Genomic DNA, 23,634 nt, shown 5'->3' with positions numbered 1-23,634 from the left:
CAAACCAAAATATTTTTATTTATTTAACAAATGTTCTTTGTAAATTTGTGTAAATAAAATAATTTAATTTAAATAAATTATTGATGTGTTTTTTTGAGATTAAAAAATAATTATTTTGAATGTTAATATATTTTGTAAAAAATCATAAATTATTATTAAACAAAAGAAAGAGATAAATAAATAATAGTATTAATTATTTAAATACTATGTACAGTTTTTTTTAAAAACATTTTCCCTCACTTTTCAAAAGTCTCAAAATTTCTGGTAGAGTAGCCGCTAGATAGATTTGAGTGTGCAAAAATCGACGACCACATTTAGTGTGGTTCTCGAAAAAAATTTTCAGTTTTCCTGAATTGTTCAACAAATTGTATACAAGAAAAAAATCAGATATCTGATTGGTTCATAAATTCCCATGTTATTTTAAATCGGGGAAAATGCACTTTTAATTAACGAAATTTCCCTTTCTAAATCTTAGAAGTTTTTCTGGGGTTTAATTTGTCTCTAAAATATTTTAACAACAGCAACTTTCTAGCACTTTGATTTGCTGTAGGTTTATATAAGTCCGTAATATTTTGTTAAGGTGTGGTCAATTTTTGAGAACTTATTGCTCGAAAAATATAAAAAATGTAAACGTGGTATTCGATATGCTGCGTCACTGCAATACTCTGCTTATATTCGAAAGACCAACATTCTCGCTCCATTGATTCAAGGATGTGAAAAACAGTGATTTTAAGTAGAAGTACACATTCCAAAAATAAATTTTGAGTTTCGTTTAAAAATGAGTGTGTAACTGTTATTTCAAATCATCAATACCTCCCTGCCCAACACTGTATAATCTCTAAATAAGGATTTATGGGATTTTGGAGATATTGCCAGGTCAACTTCTTAGTCCCTTCCTTACTTCTTTTATCGTAAATATTTTGTTTTCAAAAAACATGAAAAGATGAAAATTCCATTTCAATAAAAAGCATCTAATAATAAATAAGAAGCATTTCATGAAGAGGAAATATAACTTTAGGGATGGAACTTACTTCTCATCATGAGTTTTTCTTTCATGGAAGATGTTAAAAAAACAATTCTATTTTTTTAATCAGAAAACTTATCAAACGAGTTTATTTAAAAATTAAATTTTTACAATTATTCAAGAGAATCAAGAATCTGATTCTGAACTATGACGACTTTTAGATTTCTTTTTCTTCTTAGAACTTTTCTTTTTATGTTTTTTATGTTTCTTTCGTTTTTCCTTACGTTTTTCATCTTCCGAGTCACTTGATTCTGATCGACTACGTGTTCTTGAACGACTACGCGAACGATGCTTATGCTTTTTATGCTTCTTCTTTTTCACTTCTTTTAATTTCTCTTTTAATTCAATTTCTCGTAAATCTGTTAATGGTGTTTTATAATCTTCTTCGGTATCGCTACTTGTGCTACTTACATCCAAAACAATTTCACGATTTGGATCGACTTTAATAAAATTACGACATTGATAAGTTAAATGTCCAGCATATCCACACTTTTTACATGCTGGTCGCAGAACTTCTTTTCCTTGTGGCACTAAACGTGTTAATATCTCAGGCTCCATTTAAAAAAAATTGTAAACAAATTTTCGTATCACCAGAAATCTGACATTTTGATTTTTTGGGTTGAGTTCATGAATGCCCGTGATTCAAAGAAACAAGAATTGTTTACGAGACACTTATTTTGAAGAGCGATTACAAACTCTAAAGTTCAATCATAATTTGAAAGAGTCCAATGTCGCTCGTTGTGTGAATTTACACAAACATTACATAACCAAGAAGAATTATAGTTATCAATTGTGTAAATTATATGAAATTATCGCCTGCCGTTCGTCGCCAAAATCAAATATTAATCCACCAATTTTATAAATAGAATCTTAACTGGAAGGATTGATAGAGTAAAACTGAGGGATTAAATTTTTTTTTTTTTGGGAAATATTATGCTAGAGAGTAGCATATTTTTAAACTTTGAACGTTAATTTCTCAAAAATTCGATGATTTAAAGCTTTGTACTCGAATATACTTTTGATCTATTCATCGAAGACTACCAGAATCCACGGTTTTAGAAAGTTTCATCGAGTCATTTCTTATAAGGAAAGTGTAGGATTCTTTGAAATTATAAAATTTATTTTTGTTTCACTGAAGATAGTAGAAGAACACAGCCCAATGTTCATTGTGGTTCATTTTTCATTCATAGAGATATGGCAGATATTGATATGACCTTAGATGATATATTTTAAATAGATGAACCAAGTATGTATATTTTGACTTCACAGAGTAGATTAACAAAGACAAAAATACAATATTAAAACAGCTGACGGAGAAACACGTAATACCGAAGGATGGTATTCAATGCGCATGATCGTATGAACGAAATCAGCTTCATCAATGATCTGTTTATATTTCAGATTCACAACTGCATAAAAAATTTATTTTGTTTTAACGTTTAAACGAGTAATATTGTTAGATAATTTAGTGTTAATTCTATGAAAAAAATTTTAAAATGGTAATTTGTACAAGATATACTGTTTTAACTTTATTTAAATGCCGTATAATCTTATTTTAAATATGCTCCAAGATATTATGTATTTATTTTCCTTGTCAATCTACTTTGAGACGTGGTTTTCACACTGTTAACATTTCCAGTAGAGTATTTTCAAAGGATATGACCGTATTATCTATATGGGTTCATTGTGAAAAATGAAAGCAGCTGTTTTGAGGTTGTGTAATTTAAAGGAAAAAAAAAAACGTCAAATTATTTATTTTAAATATAAAAAAATTTAAATTTTTAATCGTTTTTAAAAATATTTAATTATTTCATAGTGAGTATTTAAATTTGATTTACCAGTTAAACTTTACCTTGAAATTTATTGCGTAGAATTGCATAAGGTTATCTTTTTTTTAAAGATCAAACAGGTAAAATGGATAATACGAAATTACTACAAGATATAACATATTATTCACGTAAGTATATTTACCAAACATTATTGAAATACAAAAAAAAACTTGCAACCAATCATCTTAAACATTTTTAGGTATAATTCGAGAACGTACAAAACAAAAAGAGAAGTATAAATTCGCTCAAATAAATCCAATATACTCGCAAAAACCAAATTGGAATACAATTTTACCTTTAACAAAAACTAAATATAATTGTTATAAATATGTAAAGACTAATAATAACAGTAAAAAATTAATCGAACCAATTAAAACAACATCTCAGCCCGTATTTATACCAAAACAGAATAAAGTACTTATAAATCCACATTTTAAATCACAATCGATTAACAATAGCCACCCAGTAAAAGTACACGTGAATCCAAATTTTAACTCAAATCGTATTAACAATACTGTTCATATTAATCGTTTAACTGAATTCGGTGATAAAATATTAAAAGAACAAAATCATAGATTAACAACTCAAAATTTAACAAAACCCACCCAAACACATCTAAATATACATCTAAAACAACCCGCGATTATACAAACTAATTTAAAATTGATAAAACGGCCCTCAATTGTACAAACGAACTTAAACTTGATAAAAAAATCCCCGACTGTACAAATAAATAAACAACCTTCGATTATAAAACATACCCCGATCAAACAATCGTTAAAATCATCATCCGAATGTTTTAAATCGAAATATAAATTAGATCGCCGGCGTACAAATTCATTAACTCGAAAACGGAAATATTCATATTCTACAGCGTTAAAAACTCGATTAAAAAATACTCGATCACGTGTTACGGTTAATCGAAATACAAATTTAATTAATATTAGTGGAAATTTATATAAAATTTCACGAAATAAATTACAAAAAACGAATTCAAATAATTCGAATTCGATTAAATTAAATAAAAAGAAACATAAATATCGTTATGTTAAACAAACGGAGGTTAAAAAGAATCCATTGGTAGTGGTTCCCTCATCATCAGCCATTATCAAGCGGAAAAAAGTGGTAAAACCTTTGGTGGGTTCTATAAAATTAAAACGAGCTATAAAAGGTCGTATTTCAACGAAATACAAGTTAATCAATACCAGTTCTCGAACTAGTACGAAATCTAAAAATAAAAAATTAATACGTACATTGCCAAATAAATATCGTAAAAATAACGTACCATGCCCGATATTTAATCGTTATGGAAAATGTTCAAGTCATGATAAGGGCACTTGTCGTCGTGTACATGATCCTAAATTAATCGCTATTTGTAAAAAGTGAGTAGAAATTTTTTCCTAGATAAGATAGCAATCCCTCCCTAGTAAGATGGTAAAACTAAGACAATCAAGTTTAATTTTTATTAATTCATTATCCGGTCAAAATAAACATTTCAATTTTCAATTATTTCCATGGGGCTGGAAATTGGTACATACTTTGGGGACATTTTTACAAATAAAATACTAAAAGCCCCCACCGATCCCACATCTGTAAAAAAGTTATTCAAGGCCAAGGTTTTTATTTTTTTAGATAAAAATTACACTTTATAGCAAGATTTGAAATAAAAAGTTTGTAATTTTTTCGATTTTGCATTTGGGTATACTACACTGAACATGGGCTCACGGTCAATAAGGATTGTAAAAACAGTTCAATAAAATAAATTTGAATTCATATTATCTGAAAGGGATTGCTATCTTTATTCAGCTTTCATACTATTAAATTGTTTTCCATTAATAGTGTCTGAACTTAACACTGAAATAAATCATAACGTTTCCATGTTGTTTGATGATTATTAACTGACCAATTGATATGAAATTTTTTCATACAATCGGTATTTTCAAAGTGTGGATCGCGACCGCTTGGGGTTTTGCAAAACTTATGCAAAGGGGTCGTGGATAATCGCGAAGATTCAATAAAAAGAAATAAAGTTAAAAAAAGCATCATAACAGATGTTTAGTCTATCGTTTCGTTTCAGTACTTTTTTAGAAATTTATCCATTTTCAATAATTACAACAAGTCACTTAAATAACTTCAAATAGGTACGTGAGTTAAAACAAAGGCTTGCGCTCGTCAAACAAATGCGGACAGACTGACACCACCGTTGTTTGTGACACTTTCAATGGAAACTATTATAACGAGATGAGTTTAATTACTCTTTTTTTTCAATTTTTTTTGTAGATACTTACAGGGTGCCTGTGATATAAAAAGTTGTACATTATCACATAATATTACGTTGGAAAAAATGCCGACTTGTAAATTTTATTTGGATGGATTTTGTAGCAAAGATCAATGCCCATATTTACATGTGAAATTAAATGAAAAAACTGATATTTGTAAAGATTTTCTTAATGGATACTGTCAAGCTGCTGACAAGGTAAATAATTTATTAATCAATCCGAGTTAATAGTGAATTTTCTTAATAAAACTTACTAATTTTCATATCTCTATCTTTTATATTTTTGGAGAAAATGGACACCACAGTTTTGCCCTAATTTGCCCCTGCACGCGAAAACAATGATGTTTACGAAAAAGTTTTTCGAACAAAAGTTGTTTATTTTGGCTTAAGGAACATTTTTTACATTTAACTTTTGTTCTGTCTCTAACGGTTTAACAAAAGTAGAACTCAAAATTTTAGCATTTCTGAAATTTTTCATATCTCAATTATTATACCGAACTGTGAATCGGCTTCAATTGTTCCAAATTTAGTATATTTTCAAAATGATACTAGCAACGAATGTCAAAAGCTTATAGTTTTTTAATTGAACTGCAAAAAATCAAAAAAAGTCCGAAAATTTTGCACTTTTTCACGTATTACGAAGGTAGCACAACTTTTTTTTGCTTGCAAAACGTGGTTTCACACTCCTTTAAAGGATGCGAATAACATAAAAAAAATGGAATGTAGCTTTACATCGCGTTTTGTGATTTAAGTTGTTTTTTTGTAAGATTTTACTGGCGTAGGTGTAAATATTTTTAAAACTAACAATTTTAATTTTTTAGTGTGATAAACGTCATGTGAATTATTGTCCCGAATTTGAGCGTACTGGGAAATGTTCGAAAATTAAATGCCCATATCCACACATCACAATTATTACAAGCGAACAAGCAAAACAATTGAAATTAGAATCGAGAAATAAACAAGAATCAAAAACGAGCAAAGAAAAAGTTGACGAAATTGTTAATTTTGAAATAGACGTGACAGCTACACCAACACCTCCTGTCACTTGTCCAGATAATAAAATATTTAGATATTATATAAAAGAAGATGACTTGAATGCGAACGATGCAAACTTTTCTTCCAGTAGTACTGATGATGGTCAAATACTACAGACTTATAAAGAACGTACAAAAAATATTGAAACACCTGATTTTATACCTTTTACTACTTAAATTTATTTTATAAAAATTATTAAATTTATTGTAAATATTGTAATCGTTTATATTTTTTTATTTATAATAATTATTGTGATTTAAAATTAATAAATAAATCAAAACATTTTGCCTATCATAAATTGATTTTTTTTTTTTAAATAAAATTTCCTCTCAACAAAAAAAATTTATTTCCTCGGTTCGTATGACTTCATTTTGGGCTCAACAAATTGTAGCTTTTAATGGAATCTTTTTGTAAAATATGAAAAAATAGGTGCTTCCAGAAAGCCGTGCGCGATCGTTTTTTTTGTCTAAGAGTTCTAAAACCTCTGCATAATTATTAATCTCGTAAATATTTTAAACGCAGCACCTTCGAAAAAAATTGTCGTATTTTTAAAATCGAATTTAACAAAGCAGCAGTCAGGTTTTCAAAATATTAATTGATTGATTTAGGCAACATATTTTACATATCTGTACGATTTTTGTATAGAAAATCAACCAAATTTTTTTATAGAAAAATTTTGTATTCAAAAAATGAAAATTTTCAAGATTAGGTAAATTTTATTATAATGAATGGATAATTTGAATAATAGAAAATTTAAAATTTTGTTCAAAAAATTTTTATATTTATTTTTCAAATAACAAAACAATAATTGCCATAATGAATTCGATTCTATAGAAAATTTAATAATTCGAACACACTAGGTAAATAAATTATCGTCGCATTATTTTCATATTTGGACGTCATTTTTCGACGCTACTATGCGGCGTCGCATTGAATTCTAGATAACTGTAATATCGACGTCTGTCGTTGCTCGTTGCGTGAATTCGTGTCATGTAAAAAGAGGTGTACATTTGTACAACAATGTTTCTTCTAGATAAATTATAATATCAGAAAAAATGAATTTATTAAAGTAATAATAATTAATAAAAAAACTTGTAATTAGTCTATAAAAAATTTTAATAATAAAATCAATAAATAAAATTAAAAAAAAAAAACCGTACGATTCTGTACCACCAAACCGCATAAACAATTTGAAATAAATAAATTAGTGATAAAAATAGATAAACATTATGGCAATACAAATTTTAGATGAAAATCATTTAGCAATAAGTGCTATTGTTACCGTTTCAATGCAAATTATTTTCTTTATAATCGCTGCAACATTTCAAATGGATAAATTAACTGATTTTGCTGGGGGTGTGAATTTTATTATATTGGCATTGTTAACATTTTTTTTAGGTCAAGTTGGACGGGTATGTTTATGTTTTTTTTTTTTCTTTTGTAACTCAAAAATTTAAAAAAATAATACTTTTAAAGTTTTTGAGACGAAATTAATTACTTTTGGGTTTTTCTAGTGCTTGATAGAAAAGTTGACCAGAGACATATGTAATTAGAATCTTGTTTATTTTTGATGATATATTTGTAAATGATTTCGAACGATACTATTGAAAATATTCGATCAATCGTGAGCTTATTTTTTTAATTTCTGTTTTCAAAATTAAACAAAAAGTTGATTATTTATGTAGATATTACAACAGTAATGTAATATGCAATAATTATCAAAATTTTTACATGATTTCTATTATGGGTTATTTTTTTAAAGCTCAAAATCTAAAATTTTCAATTTTTAAGCACGATTAATAAGTTTATTTAAAAATATTTTTAGAAAAATTATGAAAGTCGACAATTGATGGTAACAATATTTGTTTGCTTATGGGGTGCACGATTATCGTGTTACTTGCTATATAGAATCGTGAAAATTGGCAGAGATAAACGATTTGAGGATAAAAAAAGCAATATTATACGATTTGCTGTATTTTGGACATTTCAGGTAACTTTTTTTAAATAAAATGTTCTTTTGGGAAATCAGTTTAAGATATGTATATTCGATTATTTCTATTTTTAACCCCCGAACTAGAAAAAAGGGGTGTTATAAGTTTGACCGCTATGTGTGTGTGTCTGTCTGTGGCATCGTAGCGCCTAAACGGATGAACCGATTTTGATTTTTTTTTGTTGAATTTGAAAGGTAATTTAATGGAGTGTTCTTAGCTATGCTTTAATTGCGAGCTTAAGGTTCCGTATCAGAAAAAAATTAAAAAATTGACAATGATCTTCAAAATCGGTTCAATTTGGAAAACACTTTAATTAATTTGTTGGGGTTTTTTTAAATTGTGTAAATTTCACTTGTAGGCAATTTGGGTCTACACAGTAAGTTTACCAGTAATTGTTATCAACTCGCCAAAACATGGTTTTCCAAATGCACCAAAAACAATGACGTCATTAGATTCAGCAGGAAGTGGTTTATTTATAAGTGGTTTACTAGCCGAAACTTATGCGGATTTACAAAAATTCTCCTTTAGACAAGATCCTGTTAATCAAGGCAAATGGTGTAATGATGGATTATGGCGTTTATCACGACATCCAAATTATTTTGGTGAAATATTACTATGGTGGGGTATCTTTATTATTTCATTGAATGTTATCAAAGGCTATGAATGGGTTGTGATTGCGTCACCAATATTTATCACATTAATTATTCTGTTCTTATCCGGAATACCAATGTTGGAAAAATCGTCTGATGAAAAATTTAGGGAGTAAGTACCTCTGAATCATATTAATCTGTCTATTTGAATTTGTTGAATAAATAATAAAATGCAGAAATCTGAATAAAATATACCACAGTTTATAAAACGGAAATATATCGATACGATACGATTACGATAAATAGACCAAAAGAAGGACTGACACAGGAAAAAATAATAACAGCAGCGTTTGTGATTATGACTAAAAATGTAATCTGTGAATACTAGATATTGCGCTTATATTTAAAAGCTAAACCCATTAGACATAATCCAATATTCTCCCCCTTTCTTGAAGTTAGTTATTTTTTGTCTTTATTTATAGATGTGCTGAATATCGAAAATATAAAAACTCAACATCCCCCTTGATACCAATACCACCATCAATTTATCAAGAAGTTCCAGGTTTCCTGAAATTTGTCTTGTGCTGCGAATTTCCATTATATAACTCATTAAAAGTGAAAAAGACGACTGTAACGACATCAGTGACATCTACATCAATGAATACATCACATCATTCGCATTCTACACAGCAAGGGGGTGGTGTACCAACGTCGATAATTGTCCAACGGAGTTCATCATCGATAAACGCACAAACAAATAATGTGCAAACAAATCACCATCAACAACAGGCTCAACAACAGCAAATTTTAATCACAACAAGCCAATCATCAACTGCATATCATCATCCAGAATCGAGTAGTAATATTACATAGCTATAACTATAGCAATTTAGTAATAATTATACAAAACAGACTTCTAGTGATAATAAAAATGCTATTAAATATAATACAAATTCAATTACTACTGATTTATAAAAACTCGTCCATATTCGCTACTCGATTCATATAATTGTCACTTTCTTTTACACTCGATAATGTAGAACTCACCCTAATTTAAAAAAAAAACCTTGAAATTAAAATAGTCTGGACTAGGTGATAATAGATATGTAAAAAAAACTCACGAAATTATTTTTTTGTACTTGCAAAAGCACGATGTTTGTATATTTTAATGATCGCGTATTAAGTTCGAAACAAATACTGCTAGGTAAACTGTTGCTAGGTATTTCTAACGACATGCGCTTAAAAATATTTTTGCACGAAAAATTCCAAAATAGATAGTTTTTAACGATATATAAAGCTGTAAAAAATTCTTTAAGAACATTGACCGTCTCTGTTAGCTGATATAAAGTTATCGATATTTAACCGGTAAATAAGGATAGGAATCCATACTGTTTGCAAAATATTTTTGAACATTTTAAGTTCGCGTTTTTCCTGTAGAAAATAACTTTGCGCCAAACCATCCTCCTGCACCACTTGATATATGTAAAAAACGAATTAGGGATATTTGAGCCAAAATAGGATGAATTTTTTTTTTATTTGCGTTTTATACATACACCTTTATGTCATAGTTGATTCATTTGTGAAAAACCTTATAGTTGTTACTCATAAAAAACGATATGAATAAAATACTTTTTGACAGATGAGCAATATGTGATAGTATATGTTACAGCGTTGCCAGGTTTAATTCACTAACCAACTACTATTTACAGAGCCGCGCAAAATATCGCGTGCTCTCTCATGTTGTTAGAAGTACCTTAACTACGTCCACTCTTCTAAGTCATTCCATCTAATGTTGTGATCAGTAAATATTTGTTTTGTCCTATTTTCATAGTACCGTCGTAATAGTAATTCTTCTGGACTATGAAAAGTATACGTATTCTATCTACAAAATATATCGATCGTCTATGGAAAACGATATGAATGTTGTTAAACAATTTCAATGTTTATGTCTTTAAAAACACAAACCGAAATGTTTATATTTTTGAGTATACAGATTATGATGCTTATAAATCGTAAGTTACCCAATGGCAAATAGACGTTTGATGATAGAATTCAGAGCAATTTTATTTTTAATTTTCAGGTGCTAACTTCATACGGGTTTAGTTCTAGGCGGTTAGATTTAGTTTAAGAGGAAGCTTGCTAAAAATTATCCATCATTCATAGACTTACATTAAATATAGGCTGATAACATTAAAAAAATGTGCATTTGATTAGGTAAATGAAAATAAATGTCAACTTAAATCAATGCTAGGACGGGGAGGTATATAATTCAACTGTGAATGTTGATACTCATAGCGTTTTCGCAGAAGCATAATGATAATGCACAGGAGAACATGTATTGTTAGTCTATATTAAATATAAGCCGGCGTTTGCGTCATACATTGTATATATTCATCCGTATTTTAGGATTTCTGTAAATAGTTCCTTAGCTCAAAGTCATATAAACAAGTCCAATTACAGTGATGAAAGTTTGGGAAGATTTTATGGAAGCTAAAATGAATTCTCTAAGAGATTTATCTATACCATGTATCTAGACATGTTTATAAGACTGTACTTAGCCCATAAACCATTTTCATTATTGATGAAAATATTGTCCATAGATCCTATGACATAGTTTATATGTCAGATAAATTTTGAAATTATTAAAAATAATTGATTAGCTAGATTCCAGCTCAAATTAAAATTAAAATTTACATATTTATTTATTAGAATATTATCGCACATTTAAAATTAATTAAAAATTAAAATATCAATGTTACACCTGTGTTCAAATTTTATCAACAATTTGATATATAACTCTCGAAAATAAATATTGTAAGAAACTTTTCTAAAAAAAACAAATTTATAATTATATTCGTTCAAAATGGATAGAGGCTCGTAAAACCTATAGGCACACATCATATATTGCGCATTTATGAAATAAGTAAGGCTTCTTCTCTTTGTAGACTTTTGACTTTGCTGTTTGAAAGAGAAACAAGTTATAGATTGGTCAAGTTTGCCCACTAGGAACGAAATTCCTGTTTTATATTTTCACATTAAAGCTAGTGATAAGCTCCACAAAAATATTCCTATACTATTTTAGATTTCTTCTATTTGAGTTTTCATGGTTTTTCCATTTGATTGTTTATTGTAATCTTTAACGTTTGGATTTAGAAGAAAGTATTCCATCATGTAATTAATTTGCAATTGCCATGTTTAATTCTGATACAAAAATATGTTGAAGAGGCCTTCTATTGGATACTGGACTTTGTATACTTGGCTATACAAGGCTGTATGATCTATGAAAAATTGAGTTCAAATGATATAGGAATATTTTGTTTTCAACCTTTGATCTCTTACAAAGAAAATAAAATATAAAAATTCTACAATTTTTTGATATCTCGTCGAAAAAAAAAACCATGAAATTCTCTATGGTTCTAACCTAATCTAGCCTATGCTCACAAGCGTGCAAGTGAATATCAAGATCCTTGAATTTAGATATAAATTATTAGTTAGGTTAGTCAATAAAATACTCATACATTACAAGTATTATAAATAAAATAATAAATAAATTATTTTTGATTATGATTAAATATTTAGATAGATAGATAAATTTATGATAATTAGTTTAATAAATTACTGCATGATGATTGTAGGCGTCTATTAAGACATATTAAAAAAATACTTTTAAAATAATATTATTAGCATAAAATAGATGTCTGGTTTTATGATGCTCTAAATGCTTCCGTTTTAATCTAACTATGATATAATAATTATAAATATTGTATTGTATGTTAGTTATTATAAATACTAACAAAAGATTCTCAATTAAATGAGTACTTCCTATATTGTAAATTAAGAGTTTTAAAAAATATATTAATTACCTGCCAAATAATTATTAGCAATTATGTAACTTTGAACTAGAAACAAATTTACTTATAAATTTAAAATTACATTTGTATTTGACAGTTTTATCATGGAAGCTAGCATACGAGTATGGACTTCTAGGAGACCATAGAGCTTTTATGTACTTAACTACAGTTATGAACCATTTATGGTGATATCTTTTTGTACTCTATAGGTATAAATTTTTTTTTCAGCTGCCTTTAGCAAAATAACAAACGTAGTAAAAGGTAATTTCCATGATAAAGCGAAATAATTCAATATAATTTTAGTTATTTTTTGTCAATGGTGATTGCGAATATTATACGTACAGAAACAGGGTAATCGTTGGTTATCATTTAACCAGAGGTTATCTTGTATGAAAAGAGGCCTTGGTTTATTTATGTTGTTAAAGAAATTAAATAGGTGTTATATAGTACCTTAGAACTGACATATCTAATATTTTTACTTATAATTTGTTCACGTACTGAATCTTTCTGAAAGTATCATCTTCGATCATTATATTCAAAGCTTGGAGAAAAATTACTTTCGCTCATCTACGTTTGGCTTACATTTACAATGTCACTTGAAGACCAATGTGAGTTTTTAAAATAAGAACCCGTCTCATAACATCATTTTCTCGAATAAAATGGGGGGGGGGGGGGGAAGTAAAAAATCTCCCATATACTTTCTGAAGATTTTCTACATTTTTGATTTATATTACTCTAAAAGCTCTTCAGGTAGAGTTAATCAAATGGACGACTCTTAATGTTACTTTACGGTACTTTTCCAAATCTTTGTCTTCTCTAGTGTTTTAATATTTACAAGTGTGATAAAAATAAAACGTAGTCTAATGTTCTATAAATAAATTATGAAAAACTTAAGATTCGTCCATTTTTTACGTGTTCATAATAAAAATGTACTTACCTCATAAAAGAAATTTTGTTAAATTCTTTGTTATGTATATTAAATTGTTTATTTCGTTATAAAAAAATAATTTGTTTATTGTAACTTTTTTTAATAAAATTTTATTTTTTCATTAGATTAAATATTACAAATTTATTTCCTTTTTTAATCATTGAAATATAATAATTTTGGTAAACAAATATTTATAAAGGATCCTTTGACAAACATGAAGGATTTTTTCAATCAATTTAATTTTGGGAGCTACAAATTTCATAGATATAGTAGTCACCTTCTGAAGATTTTTGACACGATTTTGATTTTATTTTATTGCTGATTGGTCGGCCGTTCTCTATTCGTATTTTGTGAAAATAATTAAAAGTATTATTCGCCTCTTACTTTAAAAAACATTGGGAAGATTAAATGTAACGACAATTATATAATAATTTTAATGTACCATGAATTGCTGTCATTTTTTCTTCTTAGTTTTATTCGATGTGGATGCCGTGGTTGCATAAATCGATTTCTGTTGATTAACCTGTTCAATTATTGATCCTTGAGTTTTAGTTGTATATCCATTCGTGACATTTGTTGTACGATCTAATTCACCATTATTATTGACTAATGTTATTTCTAATTTTGGTACTGTCAATGGTTTTTTTACTTTTGATGGTGAGGCAATACCAACACCACATGTTGGTAGTACTGGTGTACTTGCACACAGCGCTGCAGTGGTTAATTGTGTTATTAAACGTGCACTATTAGTCGTTGAGTCTATGGTACCATCGTTATTGTTATTGGATGTTCGTGAACGATTTGAATTTGGCGGTATTGAATTATTTGGTCGAAATACACGTTTTATTTTACTTTTTATACCTAGAAAAAATATATAATCTGTTTATTTCAGTTTGCTAAATTTTGGGAGAGAAAAGAAAGGCAGTTTTAAGACGTAGATGTGGAGAATTTTATTGGGATAACAAGCCATTAGATAGGAAATTGGATTAGAAGACTATTTTTATTATCAGGATTAATTTTGAGAGCATTTAAAAAAAAGTTTATCTTCTATTGATTGCCATTTCCAAAGAATTTTTTTGAACAATTGATAATCATACTCACCACCCATTATTGATATAGTGGTTTATCATTACCATGTGTCTTATTAAAAAATACGTTATGGATTAATAAGCTTTTTTGTTTTTTGTCGCTCCTTTTTACAATTTGACGCTGGACATAATTATATTTTTTTCCGCTGAGTGGATTCCTAATTTGACGCTCAAAGCCAGCGTCAAGCGGCATCATGAAATTATCTAGATTGTTCAAAATTAAAATATACATACTATTTGAATTATTTTGTTGATTACGAGTACAGTTGGATGTGCTAGTAACGGTTGAATTATTCTGATGAGTACTCGATGAACACGTCGTTGATGGACTAGATGACATAACCATGTTAACTTTACCCATTAATATTCGATTAGCACCAGGTATATCCGGTTCAGATGCCCAACATCCTCCTTCACCAGTTGGTGATGTTACAGCTACTAATCGATGTTTAGTAAATTTTTCAATCATTTCAGCACAAATAGAGCGACCACAATATCGGGCCCACTGTTCAGCTGTTAAACCTCGACCAGTATCACGTAAAGATGGTGAGGCTCCTGTTCAAAATAACCCATTATTAAAATTATTCGACTACAAGTGAAATTTAGAAAATTTAAAAAACCTCCGAGAAATCTTTGTGGTATAGAACCCTAAACTCGCACTTGAAACGTATCTAAGAACACTCTTCATTAAATTGTCAATTTCCTTAGAGCCTTCTCCAAACTGAGCCAATTTTGAGGATAATCGTTTTTGTTAGTTATTCCGGGTACGGAACCCTAAACTCGGTCTTGAAACATAGCTAAGAATAATCCGTTTAGGCGCTCTGATGCCAGACAGACAGACAAGTACACATAGCAATCACAATTATAACACCTCCTTTTTTAGTTCGGGTGTTAAAAATTAATTAGAGGGATTAAGTTAAGTTTTTTAAGTTTAAATTAACAAGAGCATGGTATCTTACGCGATAACAAAAAACCTAAATCCAAATCTCAATACGCTTGAAGCGAAGAACCGTGCTCGTAAACATATCGATGCAAGACCTGGCAAAGTTTTTGAGATTTTCTTTAAAGACGACTGAAATTCGGATATTACTTTCCTTATCGAACTTGGGCAAGAATGAAGTACGTCTTGAATCTGAGATCGGTTGTGTCAATTAAGGCAGGATGCGCGCCAGTAAAACAACCGAATATTTGTCTGACAAATTAAAATTTCATTATTAAATTATAAAAGTAAATTATTTTAAAATTACAATCCTTCTGGCAAAACTATCTCGCAATTATACTTATATTGCTATCGCTTTCAGGTGTTAGGCGTTCTTCATCTCTACCTAAAAGAATTATCAAAAATTCATTCGTCTTAAAATAAATTTTTTCGTGATGTTTCCGGCTATAGTGTGTAATAAATTTTTGTATAGTGTAAACCAGGTTTATCATGAAGTAGATATAAATATATTTGCATATGCGCAATTACAAATAAAGTTTAGTAGGGCATTCCCCTTTCACATTTATAATACTAGAAATAAAATAGGTAATATTTAAATGTTTATGATATTTACCAGCGAATAATAATAATTTGGCACATTTATTTCGTCCCTGTAATGCAGCTTTCATTAACGGTGTAAAACCAAGATGATTACGTGCATCAATCTCAATGTTTGGACATCTACTTATTAAAAAATTCAAGCATTCCACTTGACCTAAATAATAAGAAAAAAGTACTTTTTTTTTATAAATGTTACTTGTTAGTAGTAAGTGTGTACATATTATGTTTTATATATTATGTAGGTATGTTTTTGTTTAACAAGTTTGTTTTTAATTGCAACATGTACAGTACAGGGAGTTTCAAGGAAAAATAATTCTTAATAGCACAAAGGCATCTATTCATAAAATATCCAAATCTCTATCTCCTATGCCACGAGTCGTCATATTATGTTTGAACAAAGTAGGGGAAACCGGGTATTAAAGTAACGGCGGTTTGAAACTAACAAATGCTCTGTAAGTTTATGTAACAGTCGAAAAACCGCTTCACTGCCGTCAAATGATAGCCGTTGCCGCCTTCTTTATATGCAATCCATCACCGCAGCTGTTAGGCTTAGTGAGAGGACAATACATGATTTTACAAATCAAAAGTAGGATTTTTGAAATTTACTTATTTGATATTTACGTCGTATCAATAGCCTGATATTAATCTGAGTGTTTGTATATTATTTCTTGATTACATTGATTATACAGTGTTTTAATTCGTTTTTGCCTACCACCAAAAAATAGAAACGCTTTTTTGCCATAAAATTAAATTAAATTTTAAACCTTTTTTATTCTCTCAAAAACGCTATCCCCATTATGGTGACGTAATATTGATAAAAACAACAGTTGTGTATGTAATTGTTATATGTATAAACTACCGAAATTTATTTTTCACTACCGAAAGTACCCTATTATGAGAGTGATTTATTTTAGGAAAATAAATAATTTCAGAAATAGTTTTATTCTAGGACATTCTGTATATACATAGGTACTTTTTTTTAACAAGTGACTTACATGACGTACAAGAAACATAGGTACGTCTACGTCATCTAAATGATATTCAAATATAGGTTATGTTTGAATTAACAAAGGTAAATGTCAATTAAACTTTTGTTTTATTATCTGCTATGGGGGTTACATTTGTGTATAAATGTTTAATGAAACAAAAAAGTTTTGTTAATTAGGCTGATGTAATAATTATGCTTTATATTTTTTGAGCGACTTAAAGTATTTTATACCGTGTATATTTTAATATTTTAAAATTATCGCCATCTGTTATCTATTGTTTGAATTAAGACTAGAGAGGAAGTTCCGGAAGACGTAATGGAACATTTTATTGGCGAACGAAATTACCTAGAGATGGCTCTGCTGTGAATGCAATATGGCCGATATAGAGGATTTTCGTTCAAGTTGTCAAAATAAATTTTTGAATTTTTTTTGTTTATTTGTTTTTTTAACATGGAGAAAGCCCTGGATATTAATATTGGTGATATATTTTATCTACTTGGTGGATCAGTAAGGCCGTTGATGGAAGGAGAGGCGCTTTCTCGTTCCAAAAACTTGTTTTTTTGTGGTATCCAATCGAAGCAAAATAATTGTTTATTAATCAAATCTTCATGTTTACAAACGTGGAACATCACCGAGAAACCTCATGAGATCCAAATCAAAGTGTTTGTAGCCAATGACAACAAAAAAATCGAATGCTATTGTTCTTGCAAAGCGGGCGCGGGATGCAAGTGCAAGCATGTTTTTGCGACATTGTGCGACAACTGACGCCTGTAGATCTTGTTTTCCCACACTGGGGAACACCACAACGTTTTTCATTTTTGATAATTTCCATCTCAACAACAAAAACATTCAGCACTTGTGTAGCTGTCAAAACTCAAAATCCTCTATAATAGTTTCACTAGTAATCGCTGCGCGGCGCCACCGTATCTTGCGATCGCGAATTGCACAATTGATTCTTCTAAAAGAGCTATTTCCTCTATCTTTTTAGTGTTCTAATGAAATAAGGCTAAAAACTAATAAAGGCTAAAAATTAATAAAGGCTTTTTATTAACAATGACTTCTCAACACAATACTTCATAACACCCGAATTCAAGCCATACTTGACTCAAAGAGGCCATTGATTTTTATTTTGTTTATTGGTCGTATATTACTAATTTTTTTGTTTATTGGTCGGATTTTTGGACATCTTTTAGTTACGGACGTATTTTGTCCATTTTTGATAAAACTATATCCATATTTCGGCCGAGGGGCCAAGACACGGATAATGGACCAAATATTTCGTTGTTTATGCCTCAAAAAACATAAAATCTATGGCCTCTCAGAGTCAAGTATTTTAAATAAAAACTTTTTGAATCCAAGTATGTGACATTCACGAAAATTTAAGTTCATTTTAGCTTTAAGTTTTAAAATAAGCTTTTTCGATTGTCAAATTTTTAGTTAAAAATTTAATGCTTACCAGCTTGAGCAGCAAAATGTGCTGGTGTATTCCCTTCATTATCCGGTAAATTGACATTAATCTTATTTGAACTTCGATCAGTTTGTAATAAAATTTCTAATAAATCAATTTGTCCATTTGATACAATATAACTAATTGGCGTCTGTAAACAAACAAACAAAATTATTATCTATTGAATAAAATCAATCAACTTGTATGTAAATTCAAAGAAGTATATAAGTGTAACCTGTTCTGTTTCACATCTAAAACTGTAAAATTGATATTTATAAGAGTTCATACTATAAAATGTAAAAAATGCTTATCAGTGCAAATTATTCAAGTAAGAATTCTTATTTAAACGAACACCTCTTTAAAAATCGTTCAGTCTAATACTCCAAGCATATTAGCAATTGGTTATAAGTGTATTTTCTTAAAATTCTGAAATCATCAGTTTCTCAATTTTAAGTGAAAGGTTTGTAAAATTTTGTGAATTTTTGGTGAACATTTTTAGACAGCTTTTAACACATTTTTGTAAAATAATTGCATATATTAAAAAACTTTTTGGATGAAGAATTCAGAATTTAAGTAACCAAATGTCTACTTTGCTTGGACTAAAATGTTTAGTGTTTCTTACAAAGGCGTCGCCAGCCGATGGCAAAGAAGGGGCAAGTTGCTTTACGGAAAATGGGAAAATTATGAATTGTAGGTACATTCAAGTAGAAATATTAGGGATAGGACAAATTTTTCGAGCTAGGAACTATGGGAGTTTAATGCTAAGAAAGACTCTATCTAGGAATAGAAAAAAGAATTATAGGTGTTAGCTCACATAGATATATAATATTTAACGAAAATGTTGTTTACAATCTTGTATATTGCATACCATACACAAATAAAAGAGGTAGCTGTAACAATTTTTGACAATTGTATTTTGTCTGTTCATTCAATGAAAAGATCAGCTGAGTGTAACAGGTATGGGTAACATGTTGTTTACTCGTGGTGACGACATCTTAGCGATAAAATCTCATAATTTACAATTCAAGTCGTAATTTTTTTAGACCCAATCTCGACAATAATATTTAAAATTTTTTTCCTTACAAATGAGTTGGCAAAATGTACCCAACCCGCTCGTAATGAGCGTACCTCAAAATTAGTGAGTATATTTGATTGAGAAGGGCAAATCGGAAATATTTGATCAAAAAATATCAAAAATTTCGACAGTTTTTTGGTATAAACATATGTTTGGTTAAAAAAGTAATGTTAAATCCACGTTCAGGAGGAACAAGCTGCTTTGCGTCCTAGATCCATTAGAATTTATTTAAAAATATCTTATTTAAATAAATCAATAATTAAAACATCTTTTTTATTAATGTTAATTGATTTTTTTTTGGAAATACTAATTAACAAGATTTTTTCTGTGTTTTTTTTGGTTTATTTTTGATGTTAATTACAAATTGTTATTTTTTTTGTATATTTATACTAAAAATTAAATAATTATTTTTGTGAATAAAAGTAAATTAAATAAACCTTGAATCTCATCAGTATACATATAATAAATATGAATAGGTAATTAGATATGGTAAAAATTTAAAAATTTTATTTACTGGAATACTTAATCACTTATCTGCATGTGGTACGAGGGGAGAGCTGGCAATGTTTTCCAGAGTTTATTTTAAGAAGGCTGAATTACAGATATTTCTTTCCTGATTGAATTTAGTAAGTAGTGATGAAATATGTCTTGAACCTGAGAGCGGTTGCGTTAACTAATGCAGTTTGCGCGCTAGTAAATAAACCGAATGTCTGTCTGGTAAATTAACATTACATTCTTTTATTATTGAAGTAAATTACGTATATTATAATTACAACCACGAGTTGAAAATGTTTTCTTCTACTTAAAATAATATCTGGCTTGGTCTTGGTGTTACCAATGGCAAAACTATCTAATAATTATAATCTGTACATAGCTAACAAGGCATGAAAAATAATTTAAAAACAAAACTTTTCATTTCTGATGTTTTCTGATATTTTTAAGCTAACATTCACCTTTGTTCAAATTTGATTCACAAATTTGAAAAATATGATCAAAATTTAGTATAATTCCATGTTTGGTTTATTAAAATTGGATGTAATTTGGATGTGATATAGTAAAATTAATTTTTTTGGATTTTTATGACGTCATAAAGTTAAAATGTCAGTACCAAAGCCCCATTATCTTCAAAACTTTTATAGATAAGTTAAATTTGACCACAAACTTGAAAAGTATGACCCAAATTTAGTATAATTTCATACTTGGTTTATTAAAATTGGATATAATTTGGATGTAACATAGCAAAATTAATTTTTTTGGATTTTAATTACGTCATAAAGTTCAAAAACTCGATTTTTTTTATAATACACCTAAATTTTATCCGATCTGAATGGAAATTTTTTTGAAACCCACTAATTTTGGGTCAAACTTTTCATTTCTGATGTTAATTTTAACTAACATTCACCTTTGTTGGTTATACCGGTACCAAGATCCCATTATCTGCAAAAGTTGTATAGATAAGTTAAATTTGACCACAAACTTGAAAAGTATGACCCAAATTTAGTATAATTCCATGCTTGGTTTATTAAAATTGGATGTGATAGAGCAAAATTAATTTTTTTGGATTTTGATGACGTCATTTTTTTAAATAATATAAACAAATTTTATACGATCTGCACGAGTGAACCATGAACGGAGATAAGAATTTGCATAGCTGAGTATCAATCTTATTGAGAAAATTTGGAGTGAAAAATCGTCATTATATTTAAAAAAAAAAATTTTTTAAACCATAAAACAAAAACTCCGCGAAGTACTTCTAGTGCTTTGAACTTCGTTTTATAATCAAAATCATTCCTGTATAAATTAAGATTTACTGGAGTAAAAGATAGATTGTGCAGGATATTAAAATATTGCACAATATTTAAAAGCAATGGATAGCTGGCATTGAGTATGCAGTAGGTAGTAAAGGGCTTTTCTCATGAATAGATCCATTCTTCGTAATTACAATAGTTAACTCAAAAAAAAACTTTGCCTTAAAAATATACAAAACTTAATATACCGTGAGCCTATGATGGAGTAGAAACTTATGTCACTATTTTAGTGGTATTATTCAACTGTTGCTTGTTAGAAAAATCGGAAAAAGTATATAAAACAGTTTTTAATGTAATATAGAAAACCTTCAAAATGAATAAAGTTCCAAGTCATTTTCACGAAAATTAACGGAGTTTTAAAAAAAGTTTCTCGTACTTTTTTTTTATGTTTGATTTACCATAAAAACCGATGAATTTATCACGGGAACTAAAATTAATGCTTGCCGCTTTCAAATTTACTTTTTTTAGGTATTGACAACATGCTCAAAAAGTATTTGTTTCGGATTTATAGACTTCGAAATATTGCAATTTAAATGCAAGGAATAAGTTGAGAGGGAAAAAATTGAGCTTTTTTTCCGCTGAATATTTTACCTTCCAAACTTTTTTTTTGTAACTTTATAATTTTTCGAGTTATTTAACGATAAAGACATGTTTTTTTCGAAATATTTTTTGCATTTAAATTCCAATATTTCAAAAAATATATATCCAAAACTGCTAGAACTAGAGCATATTGTTAGTACCTAAATAAAGGAAATGGGAAAGTGGCAAGTATTACTTTTAATTCCCGTAAGAAATTCATGAGTTTTGTACTGAATAACATATCAAAAAAAGTTACGAGAAACTTTCTTTGCGTTATAACTCGTGCAAATGGCTTGAAACTATTTTTTTTAGGGTTTTTTATAGTATATTTAAAAAGTGTACAAAATACTTTTTTTCAAAAAACGTTTAATTTTTCAGTTATTTAACGTTAAATACTCCGAATTTTAGTAAAAGAATTATCTTTTCGAAATATACTTAAATCACACTTTTTGCTTAGAATTCGTCTATTGATTCCCGTTGTCATTTTCAATATATATTTTTATACACTTAAAAATCCTTGGGTAAAAGCACCACTGGGCACGATATAACTATTGATCTAGAGGGTGAACAAATCTTAATCCCAAATTTTCATCGAAATCGGTTCTATAGTTCAAAATTTAGAGATTTCATCTTTTTTTCTGCTCGTTTATTGGAATATTGCTCACAAGTTTTGCATACTCAATACCGTTGAGCATCCACTCGTATTTAAATTCATAATAAATTCAACATTCAGTCGAATACACAAATAATTTCCAGGTTAGTACACAATAAACAAACATATACACAACAATTAGTTTTCATCATAAAAATAAATATGTATTATACTTACACGTCCAGTTGAATCTTGTACATTTAATTGTTGTATAGTTAATTGTTGTATAAAATGATTATTAAATATATAATTATATACATCATACATTTGTTTTTGATCACTATTTATATAATCTTTAACAGCATCCATTAATACATATTTCGATTTTAAATCAATACGATGATTATTGATTATTTCAAAATCATTATTGATTTTAGTATCTGTTGGATTTTTTAAATTATTTTTATTATGATTTGTTGTTGTTGAATTATTGATAATATTTTTAATAATTTTATTATTAATTGTTTGTTTATTAATATCATTCGATTGTTGTTTTTGGGATGATGATTTATCCATTGTTGTTTCAATATTGTTTGATGTATAATCATGTTTTAAGTCTTTTTTAGAAGACGTTTTGATTTCGTTTATTTACACGTACAACTTTTGTATGAAAAAAAAAAACACAATACACGTAATTATTTTTATGCCAGTCAGAAAGTTATAACACACTTATTTTTAGCTAATTGTAAATTCTTAAAACGTAATATTTTAGGGTTTTTTTTTAAGGTCATAGCACAATATATTAGTGTTGCAACGAATATTCAATATTCGATCAATAATCATCGTCCAACCAAAAGTGGCATAATATCGAATATTCGTTGCAACCCTATAATATACAGAGTGACCACTTAAATTGGCTACATATGGAAAACTTTTTTAAATATAAGGTTTACGAAAAACAGTTATTCTTTATAAAAAATCTCTGCTTTC

The 23,634-nt window shown here is 28.5% G+C and overlaps 4 protein-coding genes across 4 annotated transcripts; 2 read left to right on the top strand and 2 right to left on the bottom strand.

The window, feature by feature from the left end:
* Nucleotides 1-1,116: 1,116 nt before the first annotated feature.
* Nucleotides 1,117-1,627, bottom strand: LOC123296770 (protein SREK1IP1-like). Its single transcript, XM_044878422.1, has one exon. The coding sequence runs from the start codon at nt 1,580-1,582 to the stop codon at nt 1,151-1,153; it is 432 nt and encodes a 143-aa protein (XP_044734357.1). The 5' UTR covers nt 1,583-1,627; the 3' UTR covers nt 1,117-1,150.
* Nucleotides 1,628-2,818: 1,191 nt separating this feature from the next.
* LOC123296253 (zinc finger CCCH domain-containing protein 3) lies at nt 2,819-7,034 on the top strand. Its single transcript, XM_044877715.1, has 6 exons — nt 2,819-2,839; nt 2,925-2,981; nt 3,053-4,235; nt 5,134-5,329; nt 5,953-6,329; nt 7,001-7,034. The coding sequence occupies exons 2-6, from the start codon at nt 2,939-2,941 to the stop codon at nt 7,032-7,034; spliced, it is 1,833 nt and encodes a 610-aa protein (XP_044733650.1). The 5' UTR covers nt 2,819-2,839; nt 2,925-2,938.
* A 361-nt stretch (nt 7,035-7,395) lies between these two features.
* LOC123296763 lies at nt 7,396-9,803 on the top strand. Its single transcript, XM_044878413.1, has 4 exons — nt 7,396-7,578; nt 7,992-8,156; nt 8,516-8,919; nt 9,230-9,803. Exons 1-4 carry the CDS (start codon nt 7,396-7,398, stop codon nt 9,618-9,620), a joined length of 1,143 nt encoding a protein of 380 aa, XP_044734348.1. The 3' UTR covers nt 9,621-9,803.
* Nucleotides 9,804-13,697: 3,894 nt separating this feature from the next.
* LOC123296762 lies at nt 13,698-23,035 on the bottom strand. Its single transcript, XM_044878412.1, has 5 exons — nt 22,882-23,035; nt 18,600-18,741; nt 16,168-16,308; nt 14,849-15,169; nt 13,698-14,387 (listed from the first exon to the last, which is right to left on the bottom strand). Exons 1-5 carry the CDS (start codon nt 23,011-23,013, stop codon nt 13,981-13,983), a joined length of 1,143 nt encoding a protein of 380 aa, XP_044734347.1. The 5' UTR covers nt 23,014-23,035; the 3' UTR covers nt 13,698-13,980.
* Nucleotides 23,036-23,634: the final 599 nt, after the last annotated feature.

Source organism: Chrysoperla carnea, chromosome 3 (genome assembly GCF_905475395.1).
Source record: "Chrysoperla carnea chromosome 3, inChrCarn1.1, whole genome shotgun sequence".
Lineage (NCBI taxonomy): Eukaryota > Metazoa > Arthropoda > Insecta > Neuroptera > Chrysopidae > Chrysoperla > Chrysoperla carnea.
This window is presented reverse-complemented; position numbering and strand designations above follow the sequence as displayed.